Here is a 16,948-nt window from a genome sequence, read left to right on the forward strand (position 1 = left end):
ATGTTCCTGGAGTGGCGATGCTCGCATTCTGTGAAAGCCTCTACCCAGGATGCTGCTTAATGGGATGTAGTTAATTTGTGTGACAAATTGTTTGCTCGGCGAGAGTGAAACCAGACTAATATGTACATTTATACATATATATTTTTTAGGATGAGTTGGACCTCACAGACAAGCACAGAGAAGCCATGTTTGCCCTTCCAGCTGAGAAGAAATGGCAGATTTATTGCAGCAAAAAGAAGGTACGAATGATCCAAACCTTACGTTATCCAATGGAAAATGATCCGTGTTTTCTGATAATGTTGTGTCTGCTGTAGAAAAACAAGTGATATAAAGAGTATAAACCCGTACATTTTTTGGGTGCCCTCCAGTTCCCGGAGACAATGATCTGCTGTTTGGTGCTGTGGTTTGTGATTGAGCAAATACGCGACAGACAGACAGACAGCGTTACTTGTTCCATAACAACCATTGAGAAATTGATTTTTCATCCCCTCATCAGACTTGTGTACAGGACGGATTATGTGGTGTGCTAAGAGCGTCTGCTGCGCTCATACAACAAATGATGTCAGTTCTGTATCAAAATATATATTTGTCTGCACAGCCAATTTTTTTTTTTGCCTTGGTTTGTCAACCGCTAAGATGTCTAAGGTTACTTGTTGTCAGCTATTTGTCCTTAAAAATCACCTAATCCTATATATAAAAACATCTTAAACCCAGAATTATCACCACCAATCAGCTGATTAAAGCGGCCATCAGTCTTTGTGCTGTAGCCTTCATTGCTTACCAGACACTGCTCCGCACATTTATTAGTGGATGTGCCTTGTACTGCAACTCATGGTCTTTAAAGGAAATCTACCACCAGGATGAAGGATTGTAAACCAAGCACACTGACATACTGGTGTGTGCCCCCTCTGGAAGGTCTGCTCTTCTTTTAGCTTCTAATGCCATGGTTTTTACGGAAAAAAAGGCTTTTAAACTTATGCAAGTGAGCCTGAGAGACCCTATTAACACCTAATGGAGCCTGGAGCCCCTCAGGTCATTTGCATCATTTTTTAAGCCTTTCTATCTTAACAACAAGGACAGAAAACGCTAAATGAAGAGCGGATCCTGCCAGAGGAAGCACACACCAGTATGTCAGTGTGCTTGGTTTACAATCCTTCATCCTGGTGGTAGTTGTCCTTTAAAAACATTGTCCAATTTCAGCAAATAATTGATACTATTTGTGTAATACAATTTTCCATTATACTTTCTGTATCAATTCCTCACAGTTTTCTAGAGCTCTGCTTGCTGTCATTGTACAGGAAGCTTCATTGTTTACCTCCTGTGGATAAACACTCTGGACCCTGGTCATGTGATGTCACACGGGTGCACAGCTCGTTATAACACACAGCTCTGATGACTCTCTATAATATAACGAGATATGACGAGCTGTGCACCTGTGTGACATCACATGACCAGGGAAAGATTTCTATCCACAGGAAGCAAGCAATGAAGCTTTGTATAGAATGACAGCAAGCAGAGATCTATTAAACTATGAGCTGAACTGATATAGAAAACACCTTGGAAAATTGTAATACAACAACTTTTCATTAGGCAAATAATCTGAATTATTTACTGAAAGTGGACAACCCCTTTAATTCATTAGATGACTTGGGGTGTTGAATTCATCTGAAACTTGTGGGAGTAAAGTTGACAGATCAGTTCTCCTCCTAGTTGGTGCATTTTACTCCCGAATACTTTGTAATAACCCTGGCATATGAATGACCCATCTTTGAAAATCTCCCCCATAAAAAGGTGAACATCTGGATATCAGGTTAGACATCAGAAGTTCTTTTCCATGATGTAGGAGATGGTTCTGCGTCCCTGAGAGGACGGTCGGGGTCATCACTTGTGTATAGTACTATGTAAGCAATGGCACTTAACTGTGTGGAACAGACGCACTGGAGCAGCTTTATAGGCTTATGACGAGCTTCTCCCCCCTAATAATGGGCTGCAGAGTTTACAGTGCCCACCGCAGGATGGAGAATGCTGCAGATTTATTGAGTGTTCCCTTTCTCGTGGCGAGAAGAGGGACATAATGAAGTAACTTATTGCAGATAGTCTAGCCTAGACACTTCATAGTGTAGCGCGTATCTTCCCTGGTCATTGGCTTGAAGGATAAAGTGGCCTTAGAATGTCGGATTATATTATATCCTGTATCGTTCTCATATTCTGTAAAGATTTGAGTGGTGGCCATAGATGATTCCCATTATGTCTATGACTTGATTTCCATTTTTGATGGGGCAGAGAAACAAAAATCCTGACCATGATTATTATCTCTGCCTTAAAGGGAATTTACCACATGGATGCAGTGCTACTTAAGGGGAACCTGTCACCAATTATTCAAAAGAGCCTCAGGGGCTCCTGGCTATGTCACAGAAACTTCTTTTGGCTCTATTGCCTAATAATTATTCAGACCTCAATTCCGCTTTGTGGGTGGGGAGGGAGGAGGCAGTCAGAAACGCTGAATGGAGGTGTGAAAAATAATTGTAAAAGATGGTTTTCTCAAAAAACTAAGCTATTAGAAGCAAAAACAAGAACATTTTTTTGTTTCAGGAGGACCACCCCAGCATATAAGCGTACTTTGTTTGGAAGCACTGCACCCATGTTGTAGATTTCCTTTAAGCATGAGTGTCGAGCTAAACAGCAGAAAAACAGAACTTTTACTTATCCTTGAAGCCAGTCTGTTTCCTTCTTTCATATGAAATCTTGGCGGTTTACCTCTAATAAATATTCTCCAGTCATGTAAAAATTAAAAGAGAAGAGTCATTTTTTTTTTTTAACAGGGATAAGTAGAGTTTAGAGGATGCAGCCATACCGGTTCTTTGATACAAGTAAAATACAATTGGTGTTATAACAAAGATAAGAATCTCATCTTGTAGGTTGCATCGGGTTTGTGATTCTAAGATCTACAGAACCTGATACAGGAAAGCTAAAGACATATCTGGAAATGCAAGTGCATATATATATTCCCACCTTTTGCCATCTGAAAGATGATATTGTTAGATTTAATACAGCACCAAAAGCATTTTAGTTTCTAGGTACTATAGAACTGAAAATCGTGGCGTCTGTAATGGTTCTCCCCATGAAGCCTTTTAACGTGCTCATTTTCACTATGGGAGATTTTTTACATTTTGATTTCAGATGATAAAGGGAGTTCTAGAAAGGATGTTTCATACCCTACCTGAGGGGGGGCTGTTAGTTTTAGTGGAGTAAAAGCCAGTGACAGGTTCCCTTTAAATCTTATGTTGGCAATGAGGACTGTGACTGTAAACTGAAATCTTTGTAAGCACTGACAGCAAGCAGATATGTTAAACAATAGGGCGATTAGACGGCAGCAGGTTTTATCATACAGTGATTAACTTTTATTTACGTAGGACTGGACAGTCCCTTTAACATGGAGGTGGAAGGCAGTGTTGACTGTTACCTGTGAGAAACCACAAAGTAAACTTAGATTTTCTTTGCCGGGAAAACAAAGCTTTGCAGGAGGCCAGTGTGAGGCAACTGTGTCATTTGTTTTGTCATAAACCAAAGAGGGTGCAGCTCTTGTTTACTAAAATGGAAAGTGTTAAGAGTCCTATCTGCACGCAGCATGTTATAGAGCAGGAGGAGCTGCACAGATTGTACGTACTGTCCTATCTGCAGGCAGCATGTTATAGAGCATATTGTGTCCCTCCAGCTCACCCTCACTTTGTGGCTACCTCATATTTAGGCACCCCTGAAATTGTGCAGCTCTCCTCTGGGTCTGTGTTTAATACTGTAGCTGGCAGGGAGATGACATCATCACATGGCGCCTGCTGGCTCTGCTTCATACAGCAGCAGAAGAGGCACAGAAATAATGCAGATTGATGCATTATCTCTTTATTCAACTCTAATCAGCATACAGCGGACAACATTGGATACAGTGGGACAGAACCTAAAATCCGGGGCTGTCCTGCTGGATCCAGGCCAGCGATGGTATGGACTGCCTATTGGAAAGCTTGTGGGAATGCTGTACTTGAACTTCTCAGCTATAACATACTGCTTACACATTAGGATTACATTACCATTGAGAGCGCTGCCATGCAAGGTAAAGGCTGTCTGGACCAAGATTGTATGGAAGTGATTTATGTATTTGAATACTCCCACCCATGATGCCGTGCACCCACCCAGAAATGTATATCCATAAGTGGGCACAAAATAGGGCAGAATACTACAACAAAGCCAGAATTTGTTTAATTTCCCTTCTTTAGATGAGCGTCCTCTTTGTTTCCAGCAGACCATCACTCCAGTACAATGTGTCGGCCATATTTCCGTTTTTCTAATAAATCCCACTTCTTAGATGTTCACTCTAAGAATAACGTAATTATTCCTGCTTTTCATTTCAAATGTAAACCAGTTGTGACAAGTCATTAGAGGAATACGGCTGCTCTTTCTTCTGCAGGTCTTCCGAGGGCATCTTTTCATCTTTAAGACGTTGTTCTCTTTAGTTTATATATAGAAAATCATAACACTGCTTTAATTCATGTGTATTTTTTCCACATTTGGTCACTGATGTGCACAGGGGGGGGGGAGTTGTGGATGGTGGTCAGTGGGTACCCAGCCAGCTGCTCTTTTGATGGGATAGAAGGATTCTATTGTGTTGGATACTTATTTCATCCATAGACTATTTAATTGTTACACTATGAATATTAAAAGCTTGTTTTCATTGCTTTTATAGGACCAAGAAGAAGACAAAAGTGCTACAAGTTGGCCTGAGTTCTACATTGATGAACTTAATTCCATGGCTGCTGTAAGTATCCTGATAAAAGTGGCTGGTTTTATTGCAGCCATCGTTCATGTATTTTGATTTGCTCTTCACTAAAAGAATGCAGTGTTAAATGAATTTCTGTAAAAGGAATATGGTCCCAGTATGACGTATAAGCCCATTGTACAAGATCTCCTTTAGGCTACATTCAAACGTGTGCCCTCCGTACCGTAGCATGGCGGGCACATGTCGGCGCCCAGGAGAGGGGGTGAGCGCTGCTCACCTCACCCCTCTCCATAGTAATGTATGGCGCACGGTGCCATATTATGGTGAAAGATAGGACATGTTCTATCTTCCCCCCCCGGGTACGGAACGATACTGAGACAGTACCGCTCCGTACGGCCCATTGCCGGCCTAATGAGGGACGTATATACGTCCCCCAACGGCCGTTTAAATGAAGCCTTAGTCTGTTGAGAATGCAGGTCATAGTAACGCCAGTGTCCATCCCACTTATTTTGGAGAATGCATCTGTATATCAGTCTCACACTACAGCCTTGTCTTGTTTGTGTCCTTTATCTCGGGTCATTGAACGTGCGTCGGTGATAACATTTATTCGGAGGGCGTGATGTCCATGTGGAGGAGAGGCGATGGTAGCACCGCACAGCTGTCAAGCAACTGCAGTGTGGAAATGTGCCTGGTGCATACTCCAGATAGAAGAAATATCTCCTCACATCTCTCAAGATAAACATAACAAATAGAGGATCTTATGAAAAGAGCAGTTGTTTCATCCTCTCATGGCCGAGAGTCTTGTGCCGGGTTTGCTATGGACAGCTGCGATTCTTTGTGTCAAGTCAATGGGGAATTTGGCCGGAGCTGAATAGATAGGACTCTGTTATAGAGGGCTGGTTTATGGCAGTAGTCTGCCCTTTTTTCGCATTTTTCCAGAAATACAGATATTGCACTGAAGGTAGTAATGGGATATAATGGGAATTACAACACAAAAAAGTGTTCAGCTTACAATGTTTTTAGGAAAATTAGACCTTGACCATTCTCTGATTCACTATTATTAACAAAAATGCAGCATTTCACAGATATAATTGCGACCGGTCTCTATCGGTCCTGGTGTACACAATTTGATTACCCCTGGTTAAGAACATGAATCTTCTGACTTGAGGTCTGAGAAGCCATAGTGTTGTTCTGTCTGACTACACTGAGCTGCTCTCTGCCTCTAGCAGAGACTTCCTGTCTGTGCATGTGAGGAGAGTAAATTTACAAGTTACAGGCAGATAAGGTCTTTATCAAGGGTGGGGGAGGGAGGCAGATGTGTGTGAGCTGAGATGTAGCAGTGCTGAGAATGTTACATGCATCTCATCATCTCAGCTCTGATCTGTTGCATTTCTCTTTCTATGTGTCAGAGGCTAAATGATAGTGTAGATAAACCCTGTACCCTGATAATCTAAGCACATTGTTAGCACACAGCATCTCATAGTACAGAGGAATCATGAAGTGTCTGCTTAGAGAGCTCCCGCCCAAACAAATATATATACCAGATTTAGTTGGTTTGGAAAAGTATATCTTCCTTTTAAAGGGATTTTCTGGGCAAAACATATACATAAAAGTTTCTTATATTCTATGTATTGATAGTTAATTTTTGGAAAAGACCCTTCAGTGACTTATACTATGAATACTACTTATGAAAACCTGAAAAACCCCTTTAGGTAAAATATCATTGTACCCAGTCTTGCCTCTCATGTGATGGTTGAGTCAAGTCTTTACTTGTTTTACTTTAGGTTCCCAAACCATGTAAAAAACAAAAAGGTTATTTGGTAGTTGAATAAATATTCCTTTACAAGTTCTGTGATACTAGATGGTGAAGACATTAGACAGTACATCATACATGTATAGTAATTAATTGGGAGTGATAAATGTGACGACCCGTGCATTGGTTCTGGTTCTTGCGCTGAAGTGATACTGTGTCTGTGACTTCAGCTGGGTCATCATTGGGCCGGGGGAGGCAGGAATCTCTTCCTGCGCAGCTGGGTACATTTAGCAGATAAGATTTATAGAACATTGTAATTTGCCTATTAAACCAGTCTAAATGGTGTAATTAATAGATGAGACACCAAATTGTAGAGCGGTATGTGGCTGACTGCATTACGTGATCTCGGTCATTGAATCACTGAAGGGCAGTATATAAGGTTTCCATATTTTCACTAAACCATAAATTCTTTTTCACCTCCTAGTAAAATAAGTTGTGTCCTTAAAGTGATTGTAATATGATTTTAATGGGTAAATATCATAGCAAGTGTCAGGCATTGACATCTCAAGTGTGGTGCCTGCAAGCTGGAAATAGATAAGTCCTTCAACACCTCATCATATAGTGTGAAAGGAATGTGTAGGGTGAACCAACGCTGCAGCACCCTGCAAGGACTAAGACTTGTTTCCCGAAATATTGTACACCACATTGTGAAATTTGAGGTTCTTCTATTTTGCTACGGTACAATTGTGGGTCACAGATTTTTGAATTAACACTAAAAGACCTCCATAATTTATACCGCAATGTGGATTTTATTAGTTGAAATCCATCGGGTGAAACTTTTATGATGATGTTCCATGTGGTATATGAGAATGTTGTGTCCTTACTGTTACATTCTAGAATGTTAGCTTTGGATTTTGGTAGAGCAACAGTATACTAGCGGGCTGTTACTCCATATCCAGAATACATACAAGTGGGTTTTACCATTCCTCTGAAATCGTTGTCCTAGACAGTCTGATACTATGTGCCCTGTAGTAACACACCCCAAGTTGTCGATTTTGTAAAGTATCTTTCTAGTACATGGGTATTTAATTTTCCCACGGGGCCACATGAGAAATTGGAATGGAATGAGATGACAGAAAAAAAAACCCTATTGGTGGCCGGGAGGGGGCTGGTTGAAAATAAAGCTGAACACAGCGCAGCTGACGGTGACCGACACTTACTCCCTTTTTAGCAGGATACATTTCTATAAATGAGTGTAGTACGTATGCTGAGTGTCCCATTTGGGCATAGTAACTCTAGCAAGATCATGTAAAACACAAATATTTGTTGTAAGTTCTTATGATAGGATTACATTTACATTGTATTCTAGTAAATATTTAGTAAGAATAGCTTGTTCATGTGGAAAGAATACTTCCCATTACCAACAATGCAGCGCCCGGGGCTAGGAATATATTGGCTGCTCCATGGCTAATGGATGAACAGCTACTGGATGATCTATACATGTCACATGTAGCAGCTGCATATTAGAGAGATTAAGCCTGGCTCCTCTGTGCTGTCTTTGTTGAATGTTGCAGGGAGTGATGGAATAAATGACATCACTAGTCGCCAGCCCCGCAGGGCACAGGATTGCTTTGTACCATTGCTGACAGCTGTCCACACGTATTACCATGGGGCAAGTCACACAATGCAATAGAATTAACCCAACCGTCCCTTTTTTTATCATACTCACTTGTTGAAGGCTCAGTGTTTGCTATCATTTTTGGAAACTCCAATGACCTGTTGCTTTATTTGTCTTTTTTCCTTTATAAACACTTTACAAACATGGAGCATTTCAGCACTTGCTTGTATTGTAGGATTAGACGTGTAAATTGCACCTTGATGAAAGGGATTTCTGTGCGTTACTTCCTAGGACAGATGCCTTCTATTAACTAGGCTTGTAAAGTACGCTTTTATGCTTTTTAGTATAGGGTAAACATAGAAATGTATGCAAATTTAGAGAGAATTGAGGATCAAAACCTTTTGTAGTTTAGAATGTTACTTAAACCTTGGGGGTTGTGTAGCAGATACTACAGAAATCTAAGAGTAGTGGTCAGGACCTTCTTCAGGGGGATAGTAGATGACCAGCGCTGCTACTATTCTCTTTATTTCCTATCCTTCTTTTAATAAGCTTTTAGAGAAATTTACCAGTATTCATGTTAGGGTTTTTGATGACCCAGGTCCTTCATCCCTCCACTCCAAAGCTGCCAAGGTTTAGAAGTAAACATTGGTCACAGAACAAGAGAAGCTGAGCAGCATAGTACAATAAATTATAAGTTATACTTCTATTTCCACAAACTTTTCTCTTTAACATGCAGATAATACATTATATAGGATTGCTCAGCTCCTCTTGCTCTATAGCAGTGATGGCTAACCTATGGCACTGGTGCCAGAGGTGGCACTCAGAGCCCTTTCTGTGGGCACTCAGGCTATCACCAGAGATGACTCCAGGTATCTTCCAGACAGCCCAGGACTTGCTGTGCACAGAGCTATTTTAAAGTGACAGCTCTACCTGGGACTATTTTCTGCTGTATTGGTATCCTCAGGGTGCTGGTATCAATGAAAACTGTGAGGGAGTATAAATCACAAATTAAATTTCTGTGTTGGCACTTTGCGATAAATAAGCGGGTCTTTGTTGTAGTTTGGGCACTCGGTCTCTAAAAGGTTTGCCATCACTGCTCTATAGCATTCTGCCTGCAGCTAGAGAACTATGTACAATCTGCTCAGCTCTTCCTGCTCTGTAACATTCTGTCTGCAGATTGTATTTAGTGTCCTATCTGCTGGCAGCATGTTATAGAGCATAAAAAGCTGAGCAGATTGTACTTAGTTCTCTAGCTGCAGGCAGAAAGTTATGGAGCAAGAGGAGCTGAGTAGATTGTACATAGCGCCCCATCTGCTCAGCTCCTCCTGCTCCATAACATGCTGCCCGCAGGTAACACTATTTACAATCTGTTCAGCTACTGCTCTATAACATGTTGCAGATTCCCTTTTAAGAGCGAGCAACAAGAATCTACAAATTTCTAAAATCCAGTATATATATTCTGCTAAGGGCTAAACCTGATTTTGCCTCGGTGACTAAAATTTCCCTGTAATCTGGATTATATGAATCATTGTATGCCTTCCTGTTTATAGCAGATGGTTTACGTGGGCACAGAGTGCTAGCCTTCCATTCCTTAAAATGTAACCTTCATCAATGCCCTGTTTTACTGTTTTCATAACAGATTATTGAATCCTATAAATTGCGTCTATTTGGCGCCTTGCTTTACGTTGGTATTTTTCTCAACACTCCCATGATGCAATAAATAGCTAATGATCCTATTAAACTCTTAATGAACAAGCAATTAACTTCCCCATTTCCCATGTCGCAGAGGAGAACATTATTGGCAATGGAAAAGGAAGATGAAGACGAAAGGAACAAAACTATAGAGAGCTTGAAGACTGCGCTAAGGACGAAACCGATGAGGTCAGTACTAAAATTATTTTGTCCAGCAATCGACAAAAAAAGTTTAACAAACTTTTTGGGAATGTTTTATGCCGCTTAACTCGTGCCTTTTCTAATGTGCCAAATTTAATACAGTGGCACATTCTATGTAATGTTGCTAGAAGTTATATACTTCCTTCTTTTGAAGCCATCTGTATCAGTGCACATTGGTAGTAAATTTGCCATGAGATAACCGGACCCACCTGTCTAGACTCTAATCACGTTAAAGCAACATGTGAATATACCCTTATCAATTAAATGTTGGGGTTCACTGTACTTGCTAATAAATTAGATTCCTGATGGGGATACATTGAAAGGGGTTTCTGATTAATTTTTTTTTTTTTTTTTTTGTAGGTTTGTGACCAGATTCATAGAGATGGATGGTTTGACGTGCATTTTGAACTTCCTCAGAAATATGGACTATGATATAGCAGAGTCCCAAATACATACCTCTCTCATTGGCTGCATCAAAGCGCTAATGAACAACTCTCAGGGGCGGGCTCATGTCTTGGCCCATTCAGAGAGCATTAATGTTATCGCTCAAAGTTTGGCCACAGAAAACATCAAGACTAAAGTAGCGGTGCTGGAAATAATGGGAGCGGTCTGCTTGGTCCCTGGTGGACATAAGAAGGTATTGGAAGCCATGCTGCATTACCAGAGATACGCCAGTGAGAGGACGCGTTTCCAGGTAATGCCACTACCATGTAATAAATGATTAAAAACCATATGAATGACGAGTCAAAGATAAAATGGCAGCACTCCAAGATTCCATCCAAAATTGTATACGAATTGTATCAACTACTTAGGTCTGAAGCAAAGACTCCAGGAGTAAAAACGTTGCAGTGGTCACTTTAAAGTATACAATTTTGGATGGAATCTTGGAGTGCTGCCATTTTTCTCTTCGTTATTCGTTGGATGAACTAAGTGCGGATCCTGGGCCTTGCACCGGAGTATCAGTTATTGCATGTGCTGCCTCCTTTTTTATATATGTATGTGTATGTAATTGTTAGCACAACAAAAAGGAAAGGGATTATTATTATTATTTATATATTTTTATAAAGTCCCTTTCTCTGCAATACGGGAGCCCTGGATTTAGGGAACGAGCATGCATAAGAGGACCTCTACCAGAGTCCATTATGTCTTTGTGATTACAGTAAATAACACTGTACTCTGACAACACAGACATACTTTCTCCAAGTTGGGTAGATAAAAGAGCATATTACTTACTACACAGCATTTTTTGTAGTCTGTATCCATGGAGACATCTCTGTTAAATCCTGCAATTTTCACTTTGGCCACTAAGCCTGGTAATAGATACTGGATAATTCTTTAAGTGCTTTCTTTGCAGCAGTCACTTAATTTACATCACATACAAAGACTTCAAAGACTACATAGACTTCAGGAGTCGTCTCCAGACGATTGCTTCCTATGGACGTTAGACTTGGTTAGACTAAAGCAGATCTCTAGATGCTGTTATTGAAGCTAAAACGAGACGCCCTCCCCAGCAATTATGGAACAGAAATAAAATTGGATCAATCAGTATTTAAAAACCAAGTGGATCAAACATATATTTTTTTTATTGTTATGTAAAACTGGAAAATTGCTAATACATTCCCTTTACTTTTTTTGACATTAGACTTTAATTAATGACTTGGATCGGAGCACTGGAAGGTATCGTGATGAAGTCAGCTTGAAGACGGCAATCATGTCCTTTATTAATGCAGTGCTTAGCCAAGGAGCAGGCGTGGTAAGGAGATTTTTTACTTTATTCCTTATGTCATGGTATACAGCATTGGGTTTGATAATAAAGATTTTGCTTCCACACACTTATTTAGGAAAGTGACTTATATGAGCATTTTCCATTTTTAGGAAAGCCTAGATTTCCGACTTCATCTCCGATATGAATTTCTAATGCTAGGAATTCAGCCAGTCATCGATAAGCTTCGGGAGCATGATAATTCTACACTTGACAGGTAAGTGATCGGTCCGATTTTTTTTCTCTTTTATAGTTTCAGTCTCCGTTTAGGATAAAAAGTTGTACAGATTAAGGTGCACATGAACAAGCGCGTCATAGGGGCCGCACACTGGGGAAAATTTGCGGCCCATTGGAAATGGAAGCATGACAGGTCGGTCACAATACGATAGGACACGGTGTGTTCAATGTAGCGTGACTGTGCGTATGGCCAATGGCTGCTGTGATGGCCTATCGAAACTGTTGTGTGCATAAAGTATAAATTGTAGTATAATGCGATAACTACAAAGTAGCAACTTACCTTTGTGCCTTTGTTAAAGGAAATCGTTCACCAGATCATGGATTGTAAACCAAATACTGGTGTGTGCCCCCTCTAGCAGAATCTGCTCTTCTTTTAGCTTCTTAAAGATGACCTGTCACCTGTAAAAACTGCAACTAGGAGTAACTAAACTAAGCAGCTCCTAGTGCTACAACAGACGCTACAGTGTTACACTGCAAGCATTATCGGAAACCTCTGATAACGCTAGCAAACACTGCCATGCTGTACACTAGAAAACGCTGGACCGCACTGTAAGAGGTCGGGCGTATTCATGATGGGGCGGTCCAAGGTGCTGCTTCACCCCCGGACCACCATCCTACTCCATAAGCCGGCGGTGACTACAGAGCTTCACGTGGCAGTCACCGCCCCTAATCCCACCCCCTTATGAATACGCCCGACCACTTACAGTGTGGTCCGGTGTTTTCTATTGTACAGCGCTGCAGTGTTTGTTGGTGTTATCGGAGGTTTCTGATAATGCTAGCAGTGTATCAATACGGCGTCTGTTCTAGCACTAGGAGCTGCTTACTGTCCTCTTCAAGTGCATTTATATTATGTAAACTCCAATATTGAGCAGTATATTGTATTACTTGTACATCAGTCACGGCACCTGAATAATGAATGTACTGAGTGTGCACAGGACATATAATATTCTCTACTTTTTATTACTTTCAGACATCTAGATTTTTTTGAGATGCTAAGAAATGAAGATGAACTTGAATTTGCCAAAAGATTTGACCTGGTGAGTGATGCTATTATTCCACTAGATATGTGGGATGTATTGTATTGCTTCCTTGGTTTATATCGTGTATATTTCCTATTATACAGGTTCACATAGACACGAAAAGCGCAACTCAAATGTTTGAGCTCATTAGAAAGAGGATAACGCACTCGGAATGCTATCCGCACTTTATGTCTATACTTCATCATTGCCTCCAAATGCCTTGTAAGTATAAGAGTGGAGTGTCCTGCTGCAGTTCTGAAGGTTTTCTGCTGTATCTCTCTGAAGGATCTGGCCCTTTGTAGAAAATGTTATCTTTATGCAAACGCTTTGGTTGAATATGGATAAGTAAATGGATAATTATATTTTGACTTGGTTGGTTGTTAACATTTTTTTAGCTACAAAACTATTTATCCTTTGATGTCAGATTTTGACTCCCCCCCCCCCCCCCCATCCCCCTTCCATTAGACACCTACATACTTCAGTAGCAAACTGGCAGACCCTATTTTTTACAGATGCCCGGGGGGTCTTGATGGTTAGTCTATCCCATCTCTCCACCATTCCCATTCATTAGATACCGATTAGCGTAATTATTCTGAATACCCCTATAAAGGGGTTGCCTAGGATTAGGGTATTGATGATCAGTTGTCAGAATAGGAGATCGGAATAATAACTCCTAGTTTATCTTAATAATAATTGATTGGTGGGGGTCCAGCATCCGTCACACTCACTAACCAGCTGATATCCGTTACAGCAATCCCCAGGGCTGCTCAGTGTGTGTTGCTAAGCAGACATTTTTTTTTTTTTTTGTAAGTGGTCATAAAGTAGAGCTATTAGTCATGTAACTCCTTCTTCTTAATAAAATACGAGATGGCTCTGCAGGTATTGTTCTAGTCTATACAGCAAAGCTAAAAATCAAGAGCTAGAGTAGACACCAAGCTCTTGTGAACTGTAGCAAAAAAAGAAAGTGTGTGTGTTCATGGGTAATGACGTAAAAAATTAATATATTTAAAAATGTGATATCTGATCTTACATTCTTTGAACATATCTTAATGAGAAGTCAGTAAGTCTCTCAGATCACATGTTCAAAAGAAAGAAAAAACCTCACTTGGCTCCCGACAGATCTTGGCCGCCTCTGTTCTTCTCACTCTATTACATATTTGCTATGTGATGGTTATTTATAGAGCATTTCTGGTGACACTCGATGTCAGTTGTTTTCTTCTTCTGAGAACTCGATAAGTTATCTGTTGCTACTTTTCTTGCTGAAGGTTATGCCCTTGTCCTCCGAGAATATAACATTTTATGAAATATCTTTTGTCTCTTTGTCCTTTGGTAAACAGATAAACGAAATGGCAATACTGTACATTACTGGCTTCTTCTGGACCGGATAGTTCAGCAAATTGTGATCCAAAATGATAAAGGACAAGATGCTGACATCTCTCCTCTGGAAAATTTTAACGTCAAAAATGTAGTTAGAATGTAAGCATGATCATTATAACATTGTGCTATTACTGCAAATGTGAAAATCCATATCAGAAAGCTGGTCAAATATTTTAGTGAGATCGTTCTTGAGTCCATTCTATTAAGCTTGACCCAGTCTCTTTCTACCTGGAGCCCAACTTCGTTTGGTTCACCCCCTCTTCCCCATCTGCTTAAATCTTATTTCTCAGTATGAGTTGCTGTGCAGTCTGGATAACTAGCTCTTAAAACTCTTTAACTCATTAAAGGGGTTTTCCCAAAGGAAGTTGCTGATCGGTTGGGTTCTCGATGATCACTAGTTCGAGGGGTCCGATGTACTCCAGTTGGACCTCTCGTTGCTGCCCAAGATGAATAAAGCAACAAGATGCGTATGTTTGGCCTGTCCCATTCATTTCTATGGAGCTGATGGAGCTCATGCGCTCCTGTGGATAGGGCCTAACTTGTTTTGTTGGAAAATTCCTTTAAGTGGAGGTGGAGCTTGTAAATACACTGGACTCATGAGCTTTTTCTTTTTTTATATAGCAGAGGCCATAAAATGTTAATTTTAATAGCATGTGAAGCTGATAGATCTAATTACTGTTCATTTGGTGCAGTAGAGATAGTTAAGGGATCTGTACCTACTGTCACATCAACCCATGTTAGTTCATCCTGACTCTTTGGAAACTTTGGTTAACTATGACTTTTCTGGTGATTCTCACACAGGCTAGTAAATGAGAATGAAGTTAAGCAGTGGAAGGAACAGGCTGAGAAGATGCGGAAAGGTAAATGTCTCATGTAGACTCTAAAAACTCCTTAAGGGGATCCATTTTCTACATTTTAGATTTTCCTCTGACGTTTTTCCCAGTCCTCTCTTCGTTTCAATAAAAAAAGCCACCAGTTTCTGACAATACTTTGCACACTCTACCGTTGTAGTCTGATATTCTCCCCTGTTTTTGTTGATCCATTAGAGATCTGAGGATGTGACTCAGACTAGTACCATGTATACCCAGTGTACATAGAGTAGCCAAAGACGCTGATGGCCATAGAGGGCACCATGACTGATCTTTTTTGTTTGAGAGCATCTCTTTCCTGCCATAATACATCCATCTATTCCCAAAGTAGCAAAACAAAACTCCTGCTGATTTGAATCGGATTGCACCACATGATCCTCTACAAAGATCCTGACTGGTTGAGCCGCAGAATCAGATCTTATGATCTGTGACCTAAAAGTTATAGTTGAAATGCTCCCCATTCCTATATTCCAATATAATTGTTGTAAAAGCAGCTGCAGATTCTGTAACCTGTTCCACTTTTTGCCATTCCAGAGCACCATGAACTTCAGCAGAAACTGGAGAAAAAAGAGAGAGAATGTGATGCCAAGACTCAGGAGAAAGAGGAGATGATGCAGACTCTGAACAAGATGAAGGAGAAGCTAGAAAAGGAGTCTACTGAGTGCAAGCAAGTGAAGCAGCAAGTGGTGGAACTAACAGCACAAATCCAGGAGCTGAACAGTGTAAGAAATCCTCACACTAAGTTATTAGTAACTATTCATTATATCATAGTAGATAAGGTTAAATTAAGACTCTGGTTCTTCAAGCTGCATTCGTGTTTATCCAGAGGGAGGTAATCCCCTTATAGTTAGTACCATTGAAGAATGGAAATGTAGACCGTAGAAGGTGGAGTATCTGAGACCATTATCTAAGATTTGTGGATTTTTATAATTTTAATTGGATGTATTGCCAAGTTTATATTTCTCTTACAGCGACCAATCTGTGCTTCTATTCCTGGAGGACCACCTCCTCCACCAGGAGCACCAGGTGGACCAGTACCATTGCCTCCCGGAAGTATGATGCCTCCTCCACCACCACCACCACCTCCACCTGTTGGAATGGCTCCCCCACCACCTCCTCCTCCACCCCCAGGAGGGCCACCTGCTCCACCTGGACCTCCACGTTTAGGATTTATGTCAGGTCCTGGACCTCTAGGTTCAACCGCAAAAAAGAAGAATATTCCTCAACCAACCAACCCACTAAAATCATTCAACTGGAATAAACTTGCAGAGGTATGCAAAAAAATAACCAGAAAACATAGGCATATAACTAGACCCTGCAGGGGCCTAGAGATGAGACAATTTGTTTGTGGTAGAACCACCATTAAATTTGTCTTTAGAGATAGTTGTTCTTCAGATCTTCATATATACTTTTTCAATTTGTTAAATCCTTTTTTTTCTTATCCAGAACAAGCTGGAAGGAACTCTCTGGGTTGATATTGATGACACCAAGGTGTTCAAAATATTGGACCTGGAAGACATTGAAAGAACCTTCTCCGCATACCAAAGACCACAGGTAGACCCCCCCCCCCCAGCTGGTGTTAAGTTTTACTATATATATATATATATATATATATATGTGGTGTGCCAGTGTAGACAATATTATCAGTGCTG

The 16,948-nt window shown here is 40.6% G+C and overlaps 1 protein-coding gene across 5 annotated transcripts in view; it reads left to right on the forward strand.

Moving 5' to 3' along the window:
* DAAM1 (dishevelled associated activator of morphogenesis 1) overlaps nucleotides 1–16,948 on the forward strand; it is a 144,739-nt gene that overhangs the window by 84,954 nt on the left and 42,837 nt on the right. For all 5 annotated transcript variants that reach the window (XR_011848841.1, XM_072115781.1, XM_072115784.1 and 2 more), the window contains 13 exons: nucleotides 150–239; nucleotides 4,736–4,807; nucleotides 9,926–10,020; nucleotides 10,393–10,726; nucleotides 11,675–11,785; nucleotides 11,908–12,011; nucleotides 13,002–13,068; nucleotides 13,155–13,272; nucleotides 14,388–14,526; nucleotides 15,229–15,287; nucleotides 15,831–16,018; nucleotides 16,268–16,567; nucleotides 16,743–16,850. Coding sequence is in view for 4 of the 5 variants with exons in the window: in XM_072115781.1 (XP_071971882.1) it covers nucleotides 150–239; nucleotides 4,736–4,807; nucleotides 9,926–10,020; nucleotides 10,393–10,726; nucleotides 11,675–11,785; nucleotides 11,908–12,011; nucleotides 13,002–13,068; nucleotides 13,155–13,272; nucleotides 14,388–14,526; nucleotides 15,229–15,287; nucleotides 15,831–16,018; nucleotides 16,268–16,567; nucleotides 16,743–16,850 (1,785 nt within the window). In the remaining variant the exon portion in view is untranslated. The remainder of the gene's footprint in view (nucleotides 1–149; nucleotides 240–4,735; nucleotides 4,808–9,925; nucleotides 10,021–10,392; nucleotides 10,727–11,674; nucleotides 11,786–11,907; nucleotides 12,012–13,001; nucleotides 13,069–13,154; nucleotides 13,273–14,387; nucleotides 14,527–15,228; nucleotides 15,288–15,830; nucleotides 16,019–16,267; nucleotides 16,568–16,742; nucleotides 16,851–16,948) is intronic.

This window comes from Engystomops pustulosus, chromosome 7 (assembly GCF_040894005.1).
Source record: "Engystomops pustulosus chromosome 7, aEngPut4.maternal, whole genome shotgun sequence".
NCBI lineage: Eukaryota > Metazoa > Chordata > Amphibia > Anura > Leptodactylidae > Engystomops > Engystomops pustulosus.